This window comes from Lontra canadensis, unplaced genomic scaffold, assembly GCF_010015895.1.
Source record: "Lontra canadensis isolate GAN:19392208 unplaced genomic scaffold, GSC_riverotter_1.0 scaffold12, whole genome shotgun sequence".
NCBI lineage: Eukaryota > Metazoa > Chordata > Mammalia > Carnivora > Mustelidae > Lontra > Lontra canadensis.
The window spans coordinates 13065732-13087275 of NW_022631006.1; the positions used below are offsets into that span (position 1 = coordinate 13065732).

General features: G+C 41.0%; 1 protein-coding gene across 4 annotated transcripts in view; it reads right to left on the reverse strand.

The window, feature by feature from the left end:
- SLC12A1 (solute carrier family 12 member 1) overlaps positions 1-21544 on the reverse strand; it is an 87192-nt gene that overhangs the window by 34414 nt on the left and 31234 nt on the right. For all 4 annotated transcript variants that reach the window (XM_032856563.1, XM_032856562.1, XM_032856560.1 and 1 more), the window contains 8 exons: positions 19160-19311; positions 17908-18015; positions 17468-17591; positions 15594-15695; positions 13543-13698; positions 12371-12470; positions 11279-11390; positions 2496-2636 (listed from right to left, as the gene is read on the reverse strand). In XM_032856563.1, the coding sequence (XP_032712454.1) occupies positions 2496-2636; positions 11279-11390; positions 12371-12470; positions 13543-13698; positions 15594-15695; positions 17468-17591; positions 17908-18015; positions 19160-19311 (995 nt within the window). The remainder of the gene's footprint in view (positions 1-2495; positions 2637-11278; positions 11391-12370; positions 12471-13542; positions 13699-15593; positions 15696-17467; positions 17592-17907; positions 18016-19159; positions 19312-21544) is intronic.

Below are 21544 nucleotides of genomic sequence, written 5' to 3' on the forward strand. Positions count from 1 at the left end.
ACCCAAGCATAAAATAGAAAGATTAGTTCTAAATCATCTCAGCCATAAATGGGTTTTAGATGACAGAAATGTAGCTTTTCTAAATTAGCAGTCATTTGCATTTCTTCTGACACACTCATTAAAATGGTTCAATAATTTAAAATCAAGCGAGGGTTGGCTTAACCGTTGGCATGCATGTTGTAACTTAGTGGTTCAAAGCTCATTTCCACCCGTTTTACCCATAAAGTCATTAGCAATAAAATCCATGTTTGGAAAAATGCTTAGACGCAAGCATCACTGAAACTTTAACTTCCATTATTTCATGGAGAGTAAGTGAGCTATGTCTCCAGGACCTAATCCTCTCGCAGGACAGTATCATGAACAGTGGTCTTCCACTGCAGTTTTTACTCCCCCCATTAGGTGCTGGGATATGGCTTCCAGTTAATTAAACTTCACTCAGCAATATTATTGAGCACCTATTAATTGCAGAATGTTATGGTGGGTGCTGTGGAAGAGCAGTGAGGCATAGTCTTCGGCCCTAAAGAGATTAGGATACTGTGAAGGAGGCAAGATATACACAGATAATTATAATTCAAGTGTACAAGCAGTAGGAGCTCCTATGGAAGCAAAAAGGAAGAAACCTTGAATTCCAGCTGTGGACTCATGGCTGGCTTCAAGGGAGAGGTGAGATCTCACCATTCCAAGTTGGTGAGAGGTTGACAGGCACAGAAAGGAGAGTGGAGGGAGTAAAAGAAGGACACTTTTGATCACAGGAAGAGTGAAACCGGTGACCAGAGTGGGACATGTTAAAGGGGGCAGTAGCAAGCAGGAGAAGATGGGAATCAATGGGAGGGTTCCTGCCACCATATTTGTTGTGTTTCTCCTGGAATTGTACAGGTAGCAGGACAGCTCCTTAGCGCTCTCATTAAGTGGTCAGCAGGATGGAGCTTGTCCTTTCTGTGACTATAGTCTGGGGAATGTGATCATTCGTCCTGTCCTTTTTTTTTTTTTTAATATTTTATTTATTTATTTGACAGAGATCACAAGTAGGCAGAGAGGCAGGCAGAGAGAGAGGAGGAAGCAGGCACCCCTCGGAGCTGAGAGCCCGACGCGGGACTCGATCCCAGGACTCTGGGATCATGACCTGAGCAGAAGGCAGAGACTTTAACCCACTGAGCCACCCGGTGCCCCTTGTCCTATCTTTTTGTCCTCATACAGGACTATACTCTACTTTTCTTTGAGCAAATCCAAGTGAACAAGCTTTCTGCATTGTTAATTTTTTTTTTTTACAGTTTCTTCCAGAGTCGTATAACAATTGTTTTCCAGACCCATCTTTTCTCTCCCTGCTTATTCCATGTTAGTTCACCCATTCCTCCCTGCAAATTTTATTTACCAATCTTTTGTGATAATTTTTACCTGATATGTGTAGCATTCTCAACATATTTCACCAAAGAGCTACTGAAAAGTACCTCGCTACAAAAGAAATCAGCCTCTTAAAAATGCATCTATTCCCATGGCTTAGCAAATTCATAACAGGTGAAAAGATGCTCACTGGGGCTAATAGGTCTTTCAGAAATGGTTTCTCTGCATGTGCAGCTACTTTGCAAGAGTTCTTCAGGAATATTAGAGACAGGAATGCACCAAATACTCTTAATCTCCAAAATATGACAGTTTAATCAATTTTTTCCTTACCAACCTGTGTAAGCATCAGAGTTCCTGGACACCGCCCTGAATTTCGACACTCCTAGAAATGGTAACTCTGAAAGCAAGTACATCACTTGGTATATGTAGAATCAGGGCTTTCCAACCATATTGAGCCAAAATGTTTAGAAAGCGAAGCCCTACAGTTTCTCAGGGTCTCCCTGGATTGCTTTAAGGATATCTCACCATTCTAAGTTATGATCAGGCCTCGGGAAAGATTCTATGTATTTATTATGGAATCGAGGAAAAAGGAAAGAATAAGGGAGAAAAGATAGAGTTGTGGGTTTTAGCGAGCAGCCACAGAGATTATTACATTTTATTCAACATTCTGGAAATAATTTAGGAGAAAAGGGAGACTTTACGCCCAGATCACCACACGTTTATTCAGTGGAAACTAGCAGCTTGCCCTCGTGCCATTTGCAGGAGAAAAAAGGAGCAGAATGCCTGACTTGAGCATTGCTACATGCAGTATGAAATGCAAAAATAGTTTGAAGTTTTAATAGGATCCTGAATGTCGTCAGCCATCAGAACAAATTTGCATTTCAATAAGTGTGGGGACAGAATGTATGCTGGTGGCCAAAGGCAACCTCATTTTCCATTTCCAGTGTATCATCCATAGTTCATTGTAATAGAACCTCTTTGCCTTTGTTTCAGCTTTGTCTCTCCTCAGGAATTCCAAATGAATTCCTTGAGCATCTGCATTGATCTCTGGGCCTGCACTGTCTAACTGGAGCCATTCGCGATGGGAGTTTCATTAACGGGGGAGGGCTAATTGTCTTTTGCCTCCGGGCTCATTCCCTCAATGCCAGCCTTACCTGAAGGAGACTTCGGACACCATCTCGGAAACAGTCTGCGGCCACCGCAGCATAAAAAGCCTTGATTTTGTTCTTTATAAGCCAGGCCTGCTTTTTTGCCATGCCACTGTTCATCTCTTTAACACACAGCTTGCGCGGTCCCTGTACGACACGATGAAATATTGGTTAGAAGCCCTGCTGTTACCCGACGCACTGCTGATATTTTCTAAAGGACAAAAATAGCCAGCAATGCCCCATTGAGTTAAGAAATGGGAAAGAGGGGAAAACACCTCACTAAACAGGGTTCACGCAGATTGAACCTTGTGGAGTGGGTCTGTGCTGCTCCCATCACTCACTTGCCACCCAGAATGTCCAGATGCATTAACACCTGCTTAATTAACTGCCTCATGCCAATGGAAGAAAGAGCCAAGGGCATCATAGCACAGGAAAATGAAAATGTGACTGAAGAAATTCAGGAAAAATAACACGATCAAACTTTGACTCAATAGTAAAAGGCATGTTTAATTACACTAAGGGAATTTCAGCCAGAGCCCAATTTGAAGAAATGGACTGAGCTCCTGGGAGCAGAACGTGGTGGGTTCTAAGTTCTACCATGAACTACCACATCTTGACAATTCTACTAGGCCCATTCATTGCTTTTTTGTGTGGTAAAAACACCCTTGCATCACTTTTCCTTGTGTAATGTTGACTTATTCCCACCCAAATAAATTAAGATATCCCTCCACTCAAAGAATTTGGTGAGAACAGAGGTTCACAAGTCTATAGCATAGGAAGAATAGTAGAGCTGAAGAGAGGAGGAGACAGGTGTTCTCGTGGCAGATGAAACGGCTTATAATTTTAAGATTTGAGTTCTGGAAACTCATTTTAACTAAAATTTTGATTCTTTTCCTTCTTCCCCAAAAGTCCAACTAGCTCTTTTCTTTGTAAGTTTCAAAGCAAACCCCAAAAGTGTTTCTGATGATCTATAATACGGCTGATAAGCTAAAGAATCTGCTACTATTTTCCTAGGAAAATTCTTTCAACTCATGGAGAGATTAGGTATGCTATTGAATTGTCATAGATTTCTTACAAGCCACTTGGGATCTTGATGAAATGCAGTGTGTAGGTCTGGAATGAGGCTTAAGATTGTGCATTCTAGGGATGCCTGGGTGGCTCAATGGGCTATGCCTCTGCCTTTGGGTTCGGTCATGATCCCAGAGTCCTGGGATCGAGCCCCGCATCACGCTCTCTGCTCAGCGGGAGCCTGCTCCCCCTGCCTCACCCCCCTCCCCCGCCTGCCTCTCTGCCTACTTGTGATCTCTCTCTGTCAAATAAATAAATAAAATCTTTTTAAAAAATCTGCATTCTAACAAACCCACAGGTGACACGGATGATGCTGGTCCTCAGGCCATGCTTAGGGCCACAATCTTAGAGGGTATTAGATTGGAAAGGGCTTGAGATGTATGAGAAAGATGCCAGGCTTCGTGGTCTTCAGAACTGGTTTCAAATTTAAGTGTGGCCATTTTGGAAGTATTATTTCTGTGTTTTGGTCGATTTTTCTCGAAACAGGGCTAAAATCTCTATCCTGCAAGGTTGTTTTGAATAGTAATGATAAAGTGCCTAGAAGATAGTAGGTACTCCTCCAAAGTTGGATGATTTTTATTATTTTTATTATCGTAAATGAGACCTTACGATCTCATGGAAGCCCCAGACTTATTTCCATCACTGTGTTTGCTCTACAACAGAGTGCTAAACTGGAAGCCAGAGCGTTGGGTGTAGATCTAGCTCTCACACTGACTGGCAGGTACCTCGTACCATGTATCCTCTCTTGGTGTGAGTTTTACATCTATAAAAATAAGGGAATTGTCTAGTTCCTCACTGCCGAGTATGGTAGGCCCTGAGTGTATGAGATATGTCTGGTCCACACTGAGATGTACTGGAAATGGAAAATACACACTGGCATTTGCAACCTTAGAATGGAAAAAATGTTAAATATCTCATTAAAGTTTTTATAGTGTGCATATTGAAATAATAACATTTAGGACGCACGACATTAAATAAAATCTATTAAAATTAACTATTCTTGTCTCCTTAAATTTGCTTTTTCCAATGGCTACTAGAAAACTTTAAATTACATAGGTAACACATATCATATTGCTATTCCATAATACTAGATGATCTCAGTGATCACTTCCTTTTTAACATTTTATTTAAATTCGATCAGATTCTTTATGTACTTGTTTTTACCAGCATATTTTCTAGAACTTGCCAACTTTTCAAAAGATTTTTCAAAAACAGTTTGGATAACTTACATTAAAGTTTAAAAACAAGAGACTTCAATGAAGATGGGCTAGAGGACAATAGTTATTAAACCAGAAGACCTAACCTAAAGAAACATATGTCATTATGGATCAAATTTTGCTCAGGGTTCTAGAATGTCAGTGCATTTTGAACCATTAGTTCTCCTTAGGCTTTCTAGACTCTGTCAACAGCAAAGAAAGAAGAAATATTTTATTCAGGAAAATTCAATGGTAACCCTGAGACAGAAGAATAACCAACAGCTGGAAAAGGTATTGGGCCATCAGTATATTGAGTTGTACCACAAGGACTATGAGCCCCTAGGGAAAGTGGCATTTATTTAAATAAATACAGTCTAATGTATGTCTATTATTGCCACAAAAATCCCAATTAAGCATTAATTGTGACAGAAAGATTTACATTAATGCCTAAATTTGCCATACTGAAAAGTCATAAAAATATTTCAGGCAGAATCTCTCTTTGCTAAAAGTGATTATAATATCTTTGTAGCACACTTATGAATGTGAGACAAGGCTGCAACACAAATGGAGTAGGGGAAAACAAACTAACAAAGAGAGAAGACATACTGGAATATAATTATTCAACATTCAAATTTATCATAGTCACCAAAATGGATTTTACCACCCAATTAAAATATTAGAGAGATTAGCTCAGTGAGGCTCCAAAATATGAATGCATAAATTAATTTAGAATTTGAACAAAAAAGCTCCAAAAATGTTATATATATATTATAACTTTGACATTGATTGAGAAAAGGGTAAACAAATTCTATTTAGTCTACAGAATAGTTGATGTGATGCTACTTCAAAAAAATGAGAATTATGGGGGCACCTGGGTGGCTCAGTGGGTTAAAGCCTCTGCCTTCAGCTCAGGTCATGATCCCAGGGTCCTGGGATCGAGCCCCGCATCGGGCTCTCTGCTCAGCAGGAAGTCTGCTTCCTCCTCTCTCTCTCTCTCTCTCTGCCTGCCTCTCTGCCTACTTGTAATCTCTGCCTGTCAAATAAATAAATAAATAATCATTAAAAAAAAAGAAAAAAAATGAGAATTATGAAAAGAATTTGCAAAGGAGTTCCAATATCATTAGTATCAAATAGAGAAATTTGGGCTAAAAGCAATGTTCTTTCCAGCTTTCATTTTACAAGACACTGAGAGTGTTGCTGCTCTGTCTTTGTTTTCGTTGTCACTCTGGTTGGAACAGCGGGAGAGAGAATTTTTCCTTTCTGTTTTGGTCCATATTTTGTCTCGCCTTGTGCCTAGTGCCCATTCATAGGACATTTCATTTTCCCTGCACTGGGCCATGTCACTATCTTATACATATTATAACAGAGACTCGATGGCTAAATAAGAAGAGATGCATCTATAAACGTGCATCGACTTGGTGGTTGTGAACATTAAAAAGAGGTTGAAGGGGCAGCTGGGTGGCTCAGTGGGTTAAGCCTACTTTCGGTTCAGGTCATGATCTGAGGGTCCTGGGATCGAGCCCCTCATTGAGCCCCTCATCCAGCTCTGCATACAGCCCTGCATCCAGCCCTGCGTCGGGCTCTCTGCTCAGCAGGGAGCCTGCTTCCCCCTCTTTCTCTGCCTGCCTCTCTGCCTACTTGTGATCTCTCTCTCTGTCAAATAAATAAATAAAATCTTAAAAAAAAAAAAAAGGTTGAAGAGAGAAGAAAAAATAAGAATTGTAGTTTCCCCTGGTTTATATGTCCTTGAAATGCACAGGATTTGGTTGCATTCCCTGACTTTTCTGAAGAGCATCTTTGAATTCCAATAGAGCTTTAGGTTTTATTAAGATAATTTATAGGGGCACCTGGGTGGCTCAGTGGGTTAAAGCCTCTGCCTTCAGCTCAGGTCATGATCCCGGGGTTCTGGGATCGAGCCCCACATCGGGCTCTCTGCTCAGCAGGAAGCCTACTTCCTCCTCTCTCTCTGCCTACTGTGATCTCTGTCTGTCAAATAAATAAATAATAAAATCTTTAAAAAAAAAAGATATTTTATAAATTTGGGATGCCTGGATGGCTCAGTCGTTAAGCGTCTGCCCTTGGCTCAGGTCCTGATTCCTGGGTCCTGGGATCGAGCTCTGCATTGGGCTCCCTGCTCGGCGGGAAGCCTGCTTTCCCTCTCCTAGTCCCCTAGTTGTGTTTCCTCTCTCACTGTGTCTCTCTCTGTCAAATAAATAAATAAAATCTTAAAAAAATAAGATATTTTATAAATTTTAAGAAAAAAAGAGAAAGGGTGAAACAGTAAGGGTGAAATTTTGTTAAAAGGAGATCTACATGAGGAAGCTAGTCAAAAACTATCTGTTATCTCCTTTACGATGAAAGGAAAGAACAGGACAATCAAAGTTTAAAGGACATGAAAGAGTAGGAAACGTTAATCAAAATAGATCTACATCTTGGTACATTTAGGTGAACTGAGTAGAAGAATACCAATAAACCTCACATAACATTGCCTTTGGAGAGGGAGAGAGCCATGAAGTCGTTATAACAGGGACTTGAGTGATGATGGTTTATTTCATTCTAAAAGTGAGTAGGAACATCCATGACAAAAATGTTAACAGTCATTAATTAAAATGAGTAGAATATGGGTGTCCTTTAATTTTATATAGTTTACTCATATGAAATTGTCCATGGTCCACACTTTTGACTGACAAGTGTAAATCTCATATGATTCAATCTACTATTTTTCTTAATGTTTCAAAATAAAAAAGATAGAAGCAATCTTTAAAAAAAATCTTTATTTTTCAGCCACCAGGGCAACAAAATGTACTTAAAAGATGCTACTGCACCCTTGAAAGCCTTTTGCAACTTTAAGACAAACCAAATTTTGCAAAGAAGTAAGTGTTACATTTGGGAGACAAAAAAGGCTTTATCTGATTTGCGTTCTAAATCCCAGATCAATTGGATCAAGTTTCCATCTTTAAGTTATTTTTGTCTTTGATTTGTTTTAATAAAAAAATACCCTGCCTTTAAACTAAAACTGAGAAGTAGATGAACGAGGGACTGTCGACGCCTGCATGATGCCTTCCCACGTGGAGAAGAGAAACGTGAGCTGACACCTTACAATTTTTAGAACCAAACAGAGTGTACTCAGAGAAAGAAGACTCCCTATGCCCAAACTAAGTTATTGCAATGATTGGTTTTATTGTCTTCCTAACTCCTATAAATAAGTGAGGAAACTGATGGACAAAGAAAGAAAGTGTGTTTTTACATCATGGTACACGGCGTACAATCAGTGGAGACTGCAACTCCTGACTTACTACTTGCCTGCTGCCGAACCCCCCGATCTGGACAATGCTTGACAATATGAGAAGATGCTAGAAGGGTGGAGTCCTACTCCCTCTGATCTTTCTGTGACTATAGGAACGAAGCATAGAAGAAGAAAATTACTTTTGTTCAATATAAAGCCTCTTGGGAGATATATATGTTGATGATTTAGCACGTGTTAACTCCAAGGAGGAGCAGACAATATTGTGAGTTACCAAGCTGGATTCCTTAAAAAAAAAAAAAAAAAAAAAAAAAAGATGCTCCTATCTGAAAGATGAAGGATAATTCTGAAATATTCAGGCTGGGTAGGGAAGAAGCAAGAAGAAGGAAGAGGCTCTGATGGGGGAGTGTTAAGAGTTGGAGAGTTGGAAGGACACAGTGGGGGGCTTGGGGTCCAGCAAAAAGAGTAACTCTTTCCATTTCAATTTCAGCAGCTCCAAGGGCTAGTCCTTTAAAAACACCATTGCTGTAGAAAATGGCAGCTGTAGCCACATACTTCCCATCCACCCACCGGCAACGAAATACCAGTGATCTCTGAGTCTTGCTTCTTCCTTGTAGCATAACCACATTTCAAGTCAGCACCAAGATAAGTAAAGACCACCAGAGGGACAGAGCACAGAGCCTGCTGTCCTATGTTTATTCAGCAGGAATATGTAGCTCATTTTTCTATTATGATCATGTTGGATGCCCACAAATAGTCCAAAATCCAGTACTGGGATCTGGTTTCCTAAGAAAGGATGTTTTTGGTTTTGTTGAAAGGGATATATTTTTGGATTGAAAATGGCAAGCAACTGTGCTATACCAAAAATAATGGTGATGAAAATAACAGTTCCAGCAATAACAAGTACAATTAGTTGAGCAATTACTATTTGACAGGTGATGTGCCGAGCCCTGGAAAGCTCACCTGCTAGAATCTCACAACAGCTCTACAACATAGGTGCTATTATTATTATGATTCCCATTTTATAAGGAAAGAGAGAAAACTGAGGTTCAGAAAGACTAAATTCTGTACAAAAGGGACTCACAGCTAACAGGTGGCAAAGAGTGATGCAGAACTTGACCGTGTGTCTCAGAAACCCATGAGCACCAGCCTCCCAGAGTTAAGAACTGCATTGTCACCTCTCAAGATCATCATTCCTATTTAACCTTCCAATAAGGATGGCCCAACTACCGAAAACTGTGCTTTTGGAAAAAGTTTTCTAAGGGTATGCAGCGGACATCCCCCATACCCCATTCCATCTGTTTCTTTGCAAAGATGATTGACAACTGAGCCTAGAGTTGAAATGCTGATGGCATCTGCAGCCCCAGGGGCTCACAGACAGCGACTAACTGGTAAGTCATTAACTGATGCAGCAACTCTTTTCTGTCCCCAAGAGAACCTCAGCACCTGGGAGCATGACTCGCAGGCCTTACTCAGAGAGACCAGCACAGTGATATATAACGTGGTCCAAAAATACATGTCGAACACCAGGGCCATTGGAGGCACAGACACAGGTGTATACTTCATATGATATTCCACAATCATGCTCTTTTATTAGAGTGAAAGCAGCAAAGGGTCAATTAAAAGCTGTATCTCCCATCTTTATGAAAAGACCTATTCTCCTTTGCCAACATATGACTTTTTATACTCTCAGTTCATTTCTCCTGTCCTAAAAATATTGTATTGCCTGCTAAACTAAGTTTTCTCTAAATTGGGAGAAGAAAAACACCCCAAACTGCTTATTCCATCAAAACCGGCTCCTGTATTATCTTGGCCAAAATGAAATTCAGTAATCCAGGGCACCAAAGTTGATAATATGAGAGAAGGGTGTTTGATAAGATTTTTAAAAGTCCTCTGGCATCACAGTGGGTCATTACTTAACCTGTCAATCTTATGTAGTCAGAAGTGTTCCTTCCACTTCCTTCTGGATAATTGTGTTGAGCAATATTGTCTCAGTTACTAGCATATAAGCACTGAGAGGAAGGAGAATATGACCAGTATGGCATCTAGAGGATTGCCAAGTGTACAAAATGCTTAAGTGCTGGTAATGATGATGTGTAGTAAATTTGTCCCTGCATCATGGCACAGCCAGCGGGTCCCAGAATTACACGGCTTCCTGTCAGCCTACTCCCTGGCAGGTGTTGGAAGTTTGGGTAGCGATGCCTGATTCTATCGGCACTTCCAGGGACACAAGTCTGCTAAGATCTTCTCCTCATGAGGTAACCCAGAGCACAGCTGGGTGGCCTGGACTGACATCCTGCTTCTCTTACTTTCTTGTCACGTGACCCCATGCAAGAATTTCATTTTCTTAAATCTCACTTTTCTAACCAGTAAAACAAGAACAGAGATTCTTTCTCCTTTCTCCTCACTAGAATGTAATATAGGTCAAATAAGAAAAACTGTAGGAAAATGCTTCGAGGAATAGGTATGTACTAAAAAAAATTCATTGAAGTAGCTAAGGACTTTGAGTGGCATGTGTGTGTGAGAGAGAGAGAGAGAGAGATGGAGATAGAGAGAGCGAGATTGTTATGGGAACACAGTGGAGATAGACTGGTTTGAAGGGCCTAGACTTACTATTTTGTTATAATTTTAATGCTTTCTCCTCACTTTGGAGACTGGTGATTGGTCGATAATTATGGTTCAATTTTTAGAATTTGCTTTGCATTCCTCCCAAGACAACCACCAATAAGTTACCATTAGTCTACCACATACTTTCTGAACAAAAAGGAACTCATTCATCTCTGAATGTTTATCCAAGGCATGGGAAACTTGGTTTAATTCTCTAGATATTTGTAGTGTCATCAATTTTATCCAAATATTTAATCTAAATTCTATGTGCTGTCATTTCAGGACATTACGTCTGGTTTTCATCTCTTCAGTTAATCTACATAATAGCACTCTCTGGCTCATTCCATCCTTTTATATTTCTGTGGACAGTTACTACCCCAAATGCCTTCATTTTATTTCTGAGCCAGTTCTCTTTTTCTTGTCTCAAAGGCGGTCATTTGGAAATATTTATCACTTTTAGTTGGTCTCCTATGAAATCTGAAACACTTTTTATCCACTCGTTGAAATTCGGGATTACGGCCCTTGCCAGTCCTTGCTCTATGAATCAAGGAAAGGGGCTCTTGTCCAAACTGCCTTGCCATTTTCTTGTCACTGCCTGTACCCACCTGGCTCGCCTAAAACAATACAAGGTGAGCAGGGAGAGAGGCATCTTCCTGGGGTGAAGTAGCACTTACCACAAAGACTTCACAGCAGATGCAAAGGCCACTGTTCTTGGTAAAGGCATGAGTAATATCCAAGAGAGCAGGTCTTGTCATCGGTCCCCCCGTTAAGACAATGCACTGGGGCCTGGAAATGGAGAAAAGAAGATGTAAGAACTGGCCATTATAGGAAGCCTATGAGCCAGAGCAAACTCAGCGGAAATGGCAGGAATGGAGTGTTTGACCAACTGGGACAACCTCCCCCCTAAATATTTCTTGGGTTCCTCACCAGAATTCTTGAATCATCCTATCTACTCATCTTTCCATCTTTGTATCCTTAGTTTATTGGTGATGACAAAAATGTGAAGTAAGGAAAAGGTGGTCTTGGGTTCCCTGTCTTTTTCTCTCCGGGCACTACCCTTTCCTAAATCCCCAATACAACCTGTCCCGCTCCAGCTGGTATCTCCATACCACTTTCCTTCATCTTCCCTGCGAAGCTTGTTTTTTGGAGGGAGGGGTGTTCCATTCAAAATAAGATATAACTAGTGAAGAGTTTAAAATGTTGCTTTTGGGGACACCTGGGTGGTACAGATGGTTAAGCGTTTGCCTTCAGCTCAGGTCATGATCCCAGGGTCCTGAGATCGAGCCCCACATTGGGCTCCCTGCTCAGCAGGGAGTCTGCTTTCCCCTCTGCTTCTCTCCCCTGCTCATGTTCTCTCTCTCTCTCTCAAATGAATAAATAAAATATTAAAAAAATAAAATTTTACTTTTCCTAAGAGAATTCAGTAAGCCACAGAGCCTTAAGCTGAATGGAGACAGCACCAAGGATTAAGGTCCTTGGGGGTGTCTCTCTGAAATCGCATCCTGAGATCACCTCTCTATCTCTGTGCGTGAAGGTGACACCCAGCATCATGAAAGTTTATGGCCGGGGGTAACTTAGCTCAGAGTGGAAGAGAAGAAGCACTCATTCACAGAGATGTTGTTGTGAAAATGAGGCAGTTCTGTAGGACTCTCTAGACTTAGAATGTACCCATAAAGCATATCGCTACTCGAGGGCATCTGTCTCCACTAGAGGAAAGCCACTTCTACTGTGGAGAGACACCAGGATGCCTGAGAAGCCGATTTTACCTGAAATTTTTCACGTGGTCTTCCACAGTAGTCAATTCCAGGGCGTTGTCTAACGCACTGACATAGGAAAGAGCCTGTGTGGAGGAACCCCAGTTCACATCTGCGGACAACAGAAGATTTTGGCGCTAAAAGCATTGACCTTTCTCTCTGTATGCTGTGAATAATATTTATAAGTCATTGGCTTCTATGATTTTCCTTGGCTAGGTCATCAGTGAGGAGTGCCCAAATTCGAGAAAACACAATGTAGTATTTCCTAGAAAGAGCATTGTGTCCTTCTGTGAACGCTTTATGAATTTTTAGAAGTGAGATGGCTCTTTCCAGTTAAGGATCAGACTTTAAAGCTGCAGCCCCAGAAATTTTGCTGGGTGGGAGAGGCTACGTGATAACCACATTGCAAGTGTATAGACTTGGATAAATGGTTAGCCCCTAAATAAATTCAAAAGGTCTTCACAAATTCTTGGATTGAAAAGAGGCATTTCTGTAGACACGGATCACGAGCTATTTTGAATAGCTCAGGAATTCTTACTTTTTGGGTATCCATGAAGAGGTTTCAGCAAGCATTTTAATTTTTGATCTTTTAGGACCTAATCTTCGTCATGAGGGAGGTAAATACTACCATTTCCTACCCACTTTTTTCCCCTACCTTTTTTTGAAGGAAAAAAAAAAAATTAGATGGACCCTTCCATCAGGAAGTCCCTGGTGGGAATGTACAGATTTACTCCAGAGGGCAGATAGAATCATTTCCCTAGTCTTACTTGGAAGAGTCAGGGAAATGGTAGGGAATGATCTGGAGATAAGAAGATTAATATTGCCTAAAGTGTTGACTATGAACCAAGTATTTAGTGTACCTTAGGTATGCTACTTAACTTATACTCTACTTAAAATGTCAGCTCCATCACATCCTGCTACCTTGGCAAGTGATCAAGTTTCTTCATCTGTAAAATGGGTCTAATAATACCTAATATGGAGACTTATTGTAAGGATTCAATGAGTGCATGGTCTATAATAGATGCTCAACATAGTTAAATATTATTCTGTATTACATTATTAATATCCACTGTCCACATGGCACACCTAAGTACATAGGGGCTGCTCAATATACCTTTGTTGAAGGAATGGTTAGTCGAGGAGCGCTTTCAACCCCCCCCCCCCCAATACAGTCCTTATCTTACCTGGCTTCTTGTAAGTCACATAGATATAGAGGAAGAACTCAATGACGTAGGTGATGACAGCTGCCCACCAGTTGATGACAAACATAACTGCACAGCACAAAATAGCTCCAAAAAGAGATACCCACATGTTGTAAATTCCATATGCAGGTCTCCATCCTGAAAAAAAAAGTCTCGGTGCATAAAAAAACTTTCACACTATTGCTTCATATCACCGTATATGATTAAAATGCAGGCAACAGTTTTTCCTAGCATAAAAATCAGAATGTTTGGGTTAAGATCCCAATTCTGTTATTAGTTTTCTGTGATCTTGGGTCCCTGGCTTAGGAAAGTATAGCAAATGAGAACGCTGTGAAATACCGAAAAAGTGTCATTTATGGCTTCTTCCTATGTCCTGCACGCCCCAATCATCTTCCTCAACTATGAGACCTTAAGCCTCTCCTATCTCTACCATCAGGAGCTGAAAGGAGGCAGGAGAGATGAGAAGAGTGGGGTCTAGTGGGAAGGATGGGGGAAATGCCTTGGTGCCTCAAGAAAGAGGAAGTTAAGACAGTGGGCTTATTGTCCCAATGAAAAAGGCAGAGCATCATCAAAAGTCAAGCCACTAACTTCCTGCTAGTTCTGTCTTTACCTTAAGAGGATAGTACTTGCCCTTTCAGAAATAATAATCTATGGGAAAAGAGGGAGACATTTCTCAGAATTGGCTTCTTAAACCCGATGCGTTCATAAGATTTTGCATTTTACAGTGAAAATATTTCTCACGGTTCGTATATGTATGGGAGAGTCCCCTGTTCTCTTAGTTCCCTGCCATGCAGAAGCTGGGGAAGCTCTGATTTGAAGGGCATTTGGACAATGGACATTTTAAATTTGGAGTTGCCAAAATACAGAGCTTTCCAAGTCTTCAGGAGCAATTTCTGAAGTGGCCACAAGATGGAAATAGCACTTTGAGGACATCACTGAAAATGCCCTTATTTCTCGGAGTCTGGGTATGTGTGTGTCACAGGGGAACTGTGTGTGTCCTTTCTTGGTTTTGTGTATCTACTTGTCTCTATGTGGCCTGCTCTTTTTCCTCTCTTTCCTTTTCTCTCTTCCCCTTTCGCTCCTTCCTTTCCGGTCTTTCCCTTACCTACTCTATTATTTCACCTTGTTTTTCAAGGATGAACATAACATGGTGCAGAGGCACCCATTTCTATAACTTGTATTCACCAGCTAGGACTTTCTGTTCGCTGCTTAAAAGAAGACAACACAACAGAAATAAAAATTCCTCAGTTATTGTCTGGAGCCGAGTGACGGGTGGACGAAAGCTTCCTTCCATCCATATTCTGTCTTATTGGCAGCAGGTTTTCCAAAGGAAGCTGGAGACCACAGCAGGCCCTAACAGAGTGGAAATGCGTTCATATCCCTGATAAAGACCCTCCTGGGGAAGAACTTTCTGAAGGTCAACAGTGATGAGTGTCTATTCTGGTGGAAAGGCAGAAGGAATTCTAATAGCCAATGAAAGCGAGGAAGAGGTGGGAGGGTGGTGAGGTAGGGAAGGTTCTTCGGTGTGAAATTCTGCACCTCTTTCAACCACAGTCTGTGGAGGGCAGGGGTGTCACTGGCTTCAGTGCGAATTTGCATTGACTATACTCAGCAGGTAATTATGGGAACTACTCATCCTTCTCTTCTGCACCATGGGCAGGAAACAAATTGATAGTAAGGAAGTTTCAAATATATACATTTATTCCACTTCTGTGGTCACTTTCACCCTAGAAATAAATAGTGGTGTTTTTCTACTGCTGAAATAAATGTGGTTTCTCTTGCAATGAATAATTTATTGCCGCAGGAGAAAATTGACTTTACGGTTGGTCAAAAAGGCCATTGCTCAAATGATTCTTTTTCTATTTCAGAAGTCACCCCCCCCAACTCACCAAAATAAAGTGGATTACGCTGCCCACTAGGATACAAGGATACATACAAACACAGATTGATCACTTTTCACTGATTTCTTTCATCTTATTGAGACAAACTAACTGTCTGCTTAGGGTTCTTTCAGTTTTGAAGAGTCAACTTACCCGGAGATTTGGCATATGAGGCATGGAAGCAGGAGAAATTAATAAGTGCGTATGAGGCCAGGAAGAAGTTGGAGATGATGGGAGCAATGGTGTTCAGTTCCGCTGTGAACGAAGCAGAAGCGAGCATGTCCATGTGAGTTATGGGACCAGGGGCTGAACAGCTGTCAGAGCCTGGAAGCTTGACTTTATTTGGAAATTGAAAACATAGCTAGCATCTGTCAAAGTTTAAGAAGTTAGTGATTTTTCTTTGGGATTGCATTCATTTAAAAATATATTCTCAGTCAGGGTTTCCATAAAGCAAGGAGCAAGAAAACCTCCCAACGAGAAAATAGACGACAGACAAGCCTTCTACCTAGCAAACATTTAGAGGGGCGTGGGTAGAGGGTTCGGCGACTGGGCAGATGATAAACTCCCCTGCTGCTCTTCCAGACGTACCAAATCCTGCAATCTTTCTCTGCTGTGGATCTAAGCAAAAAACTCTGCAGGGCAACAGATTAGTTAAATACAGGGGCACCCGAAATGCCTAACTGGAAATTTCTATGCCCAACTTGCTCTCTTGGACTCTCAGAACTCTTGCTAGTCCTTTGACCTTTTCTTAACATTTCTAGAGAGTTCTACCTCTCAACATTTGCCAAAAAAAATGTTTACCCCAGTAGCTAAATATCAGCATAATTTAATCCTAGCCGAATGGTTTGCTGTATAAGAAATAATTTAGAAACATTCTCATTTATTAACCTCAGTGATGCAAATGCAGGTGGCAGCTGGATGTGATTCTAGAGCCTAGATGCCAGCAAGGAAGTAGGCAAAAATAGCTACCATGAAGCTTGTGCAGTGAAGCTTATCTAGGTGGATCTGAGCAATTTTTAAGGATAATATTTAATTTACACAATTTTTTAAAACACTTTGGCTATTTGATCACGTAAATGCATTATAGGGCAATGATTTGAGGTCTTAAAGTTTATGTAATGGGATATTTCTGTGCATAATCGCTTTTTGCTTCATTTCTTAAAAATCTGACAAACATAGTCCTACCTTCCCCCTCTTCAACCCTGTGCAAATCTTCTAAGGATTTAGGAATTACAGCCACTTTCGGAGTTTATGTGATGATGAGGGGCTTTCACTATTTGGAGCCACTGTGCTGAGGAAGCGTCTGCCCTGCTAGACAGAGTGGCGTCACACATGGCCTCGCCTTTTGCTTCTTTTCCTCTGATATGCTCACCAATAAAGGGGGCACCTTCGGGAGGAATGAGGAATGCACAGGCTCCAGCTGATGAACGTGCCTCTCCAAGATTATGCAGCTGTTTCTATATCGCTAAGGGAGAGGGAGTCAAGATGATGGTCTGGGCAAGTGGTTCTCAAACCTCAGTGGTCTATAGATCGCTTGAGGAGCCTGTATACATGCAGATTCTTTATCTCCAGAGACTGATTCTAACTCTGGGGTTGGGCCTGAAAAATCATTTCGTTAACAAACCCCAAGTAGTTGGTTCTGATATAGGTGGTCAGTGGACCACATTTTGTAAATGACACTTTAATTCTCCCAGTAGCTGCCAGCCCAGGAGATGTAGAAACAGGTTGCAGCTGGGGAAGGCTCTGGAATTAGATGATATTGGGCAGCTTGGAGGAAGGATTTGGTTGCATTTACTTGGATGGATTTCCAACATTCGGATTCAAAGAAGAGATTCAAGTCCAAAGTCTACCTCAAGTCCTCAAACGCTCTCTACACACAAGGATTCCTCATTGCCTTCTTAGTCAGACTCCAATAGTCCCAGTTGGGATATTAAACAGAAAACAGGTAATTCTGCAATCTAAAAGGAAAACCCTACGAGTAATCAGAAGAATGCTTTGGCTTTCAGTAAGACAAGAAAACTACGAACCAATAAGAATGAACGCCATGGCTATAACGAAAGTAAGAAAGTATCCTCTCAGGGGTTCGTTGTTTTTCCCATATCCCTTTGCAAAGAACTGCAAGGCTTTGTAGATGTTGTCCTTGCACAGAGCCTAATGGAAAAGAAGGGGAGAAATTCGTCATTTAGATCTATGCACAGTCATTTTCCCTAGGTGATTCAAACAAGAAGATTTGGAGAAAGATGAAGCGATACACAATACGGGCACAAGTTAACACTGCAGTTTATCATTCTTTATATTATTTGAATCGATCTTGACTATGTGGCAGACAGCATTTGAGCCAGATGCAAACGTTAAACTGTTTCAGAAAATGATGGAAAATGATGGCTGGTGAGAATGAGTATTTCAGCTTGATCACGTTCAATGGGAACAGACATAGGGGGAAGCACGTGCTCTTGGCCTCTATCACCTGGAACACTTTGGGCGCGCTGACGAGGGAGGCCAGGGCTGAGGAGAGCGTTGCAGAAAAGATGCCAGCTGTGATGAGGGGGCCGAACCCTGACACCATGCTCATGACCTTGAGAAAAGACGCACCAGTAAGGAGACTCATCCAACACACAATTAAAAAACAGACAGACAAACCAAGCCAAAATCTTAACGCAAACGCTTCCCCTTCCACTTTCTGTGATTTGGAATCTCCATTATAAGCCAATTGCTTCTAAACAGATTTCCGCACCCCTGCCCCCACCGCTTAACGCTCAAGTTCTTAATATTTGTTTTTTCAAAATGGAAATGGCCATTTTGTTGTCATTTTTTTATGAAAACAGGAAATGCTCACCATAATACATCCAGAAGATACTGGAAAGAATAAAGAAGGAAATGGTTTCAAGGACTTGGACAACATTTCCCCCCGTTCTTTGTGGGCATGTTTCTTTGACAATGGGAAACTCTATGGAGCAGAAAGTGGTGTTTTAATAAGGTTTGGGGAGGGCTCAGCTCTGTACCGGTCTTTTGAAAAGCTTTTGCTTCTCTTGTTCTTCCTGCACACAGAGGCTTTTCAAACCTTTGCTTTCTCTGTGTTCATTAAATATAATTTTAGATCTGAGACATGATGAGATTCTATCAATTTAAATCATATTTTGGAATAATGACTTCGGCTGAGTTAATTCCTCTTTGTTGGTTGTTAAAATAGATGAATGAAGCCTTCATGACAAATTGGCCTCTCCCTCCATCCACCAATCATTCAGACACAGTTTCCCCAACTTCCCTTGTTCCATCCCCCTCATTTACCTCCCCTTCTGCCACTCACAATTTCCCTCTTGGCCTTGTCCTCCAGGCACTCGAGGACCATGTCAGGGGCTTTCCCGAAACAGAGATCCATGCACGAAGTACAGTCCACATATGAACTATCTAAGTCTCTCCTTCTCCCCATCACGAAATCTTGCACCATTGATTGGAAGATGCCGTATATCAGGCAGCAATCTTCCCTGGTGATGCAATTCATGCAACTGCCTGCTATCTCCCCACCATAGGAAATGAAACCACAGGATTTGCCGCCTAATGTCTACAGGGTTCCCCTCCCTCACACATGAATTGTTCTGTGCTGAATTCAAATGGACCACTAATCAATCAGTTGCAAACTCAGAAGTTTCATTATACTACATGTGACATTCTACAAATGAAAACAATAGCAATAAACATTTTTTTTTCCCTCTTCAAACCTGGAAATTGTTCATTAGCCCATATTGACATGGTTCATGTCGACATCTTGAGAAGTCGTAGCCCAACCCACAGGCTGCTGAACCATTGCAGTTCATCCCAGAAATGATGGTGTCATTCATGCTTCCAGTGGCATCTCGGACCACACAGGCCCCTGGGGAAACAAGCGTGGCTCATCAGTTCTTTATAAGGGTTCTGCTCCCATAGGATTTTCTCCCAAAAACATAGTTTAATTTGAGTTGGTGCAGGTCCACTGCCATCCTCTCTTGTCATCCTGGGGACAGGGTACCTGGAGGTTCCCAACCTCAGAGACTCGAGAGCGCTCCCTGACTCTGACTGTCTGCCACTTCTACTGCCTTGGGGGGTTTAGGTCCAAGCTCTCACCTACATTTGCAAGATACTTAGGGTTTGGAACTCTCTTTCTGAAATGCACATGGCAGTGCTTTACACATAATATTAAATTCATATTTCTAGCTTGGTGCTACTGACTAGGTGTTTTTCAGGTAGAACAATTTATTTCCTCATCTGTGAGAGAACTAAGGGATGGCATTTTCGAATTCTGGTAATTAAGAGAACTGAGACCTTGTTTTCAACTGATGATAGTGCATAATTTTTTAAACTGTTAGAATTCTACTTTATATAGAATTTTAAAGGTTTAAATAATAAAAAAAAATGTTTGGGGATAAAATATTGAGATTTCCTTAGTAATATTAATGGTCAAAAAATATTCTATCAAGTGTCCGTTTAGTCCATTACATTTATCCATTTTGCTATTTTTGTTATTGAAGTTATAAACATTCTACGATGAACATCTTTGTGCACAATTTTTTTCTTCTCTATTTCAAAATATTTCTGTAGGATAGATCCCTAGATCAAAAAGTTATGAACTTTTTGAAGATCCTTGATATATATATTTTTACTAACTATCCATAGGAATTTTATAATTATAATCTCTGCCACTATGTATTTGATAGGATTATGGAGGTATATGAATATATGTGAGAAATATGTAGAAACGTTTCTGAACTACCGAACTAGGATGAATATTTTACTAACTAAATCCCAAGCAGTAAAACTATTTTGCTCTTCAAACTCCAGCTGGTATGAGTTTTCATGCCTTGCTAATAACTTTAAGAGAGGTCCCAGTGACAGGTACTAATGGGAACCCTTAATTCCCTTAATTTTATCCATGGAATTCATATCCTGTTAATCTGTGAAAGACTTAGAAACAACAGGATCTTCGAGTTGAAATAATCAGTGCAGGAATCCTATTTACATAGCTCTGAGGGTTGGCCTCCTAGCCTCTGCTTAAACAGTTGAAATTATGAATGTTGCTTACCAGGCAAAACCATCTGTTCCAGATTTTACCTTTTTACATTGTTAATTTTTGTTGAGCTGACTTTTTGGGTATCATACTTTTTGACTTCTGCACAATACAACTCCCTAAATTTCCATGAAGCCAAGCCATGAGCCAAAATTTGCACTAATGACAGGCCAAGGACCCCAAGACTATCCTCTTTTCCAGGGAAAAGTATAGAAATGGAATCTTCTCCCAGGCAAAAACTGGAAGAATCTCTGAAATGAGGTCTATAACTTTACTCATTCCTTCATTTTTACATTGTGTGAGCTAGCAAACCATTTGGGAAATTTAACTTAAGGTGATTTCAATGTCATTTAAAAATATGTCAATTTTATAAGTATTGGAATAAAATCTCTCTACATGTAACTAAACTTGGAAGTGCCAAGCAACATACCTAACATTATCCAATTTCCTCAAATAAGAGACAGTGAAAGAAGCGAGAGTCTCAGTTAACTGTTTTGCTTTTCTCTCCAGAAACCAATGTAAGATAAATGCACTTCCCTGATTTCCTTTAAGCAGACAATTGGGATGTGCCCTTCAGTAAAATGGTCATTCGGGCTTCCGCAGTGGGGATCTATATTCCCTAGTGTGCACAGAAAAGGGTTTTCTTCTCTGAATGTTCCACATTTCTTCTTCTCCTAATGTTCCACATTTCTTCTTCTCCTCCTACGGGATAAGCGTGAGGTGACCCCCAGCCAGGAGGAGGCGTGGCTACGGCAGCAGGTGGAACGAAAGTCAGCCTAGAAACAGCAGGTGCATCCACATATTTTCTGCTTAGTGAGCAATGTGGGGGCTGACCACCCACACGGCTGGCAGCTGGATCTTGTTCTGATTTCCTGCCAACTGGTGACAGTGACATTTCCATATTAGGGACAGTAGTGCCAGGAGGAGATACAACCATCAATTCTATATCTTTCATACATTCTTCAGGCTTTTCTTTTTGTTTTTGTCTCGTTTTGTTCCTGGCTGCATTTCTCTTCCTCATTTCTCACCTGCGTCCCAGGGCAAGGGAAGTGGATGCTGGGAG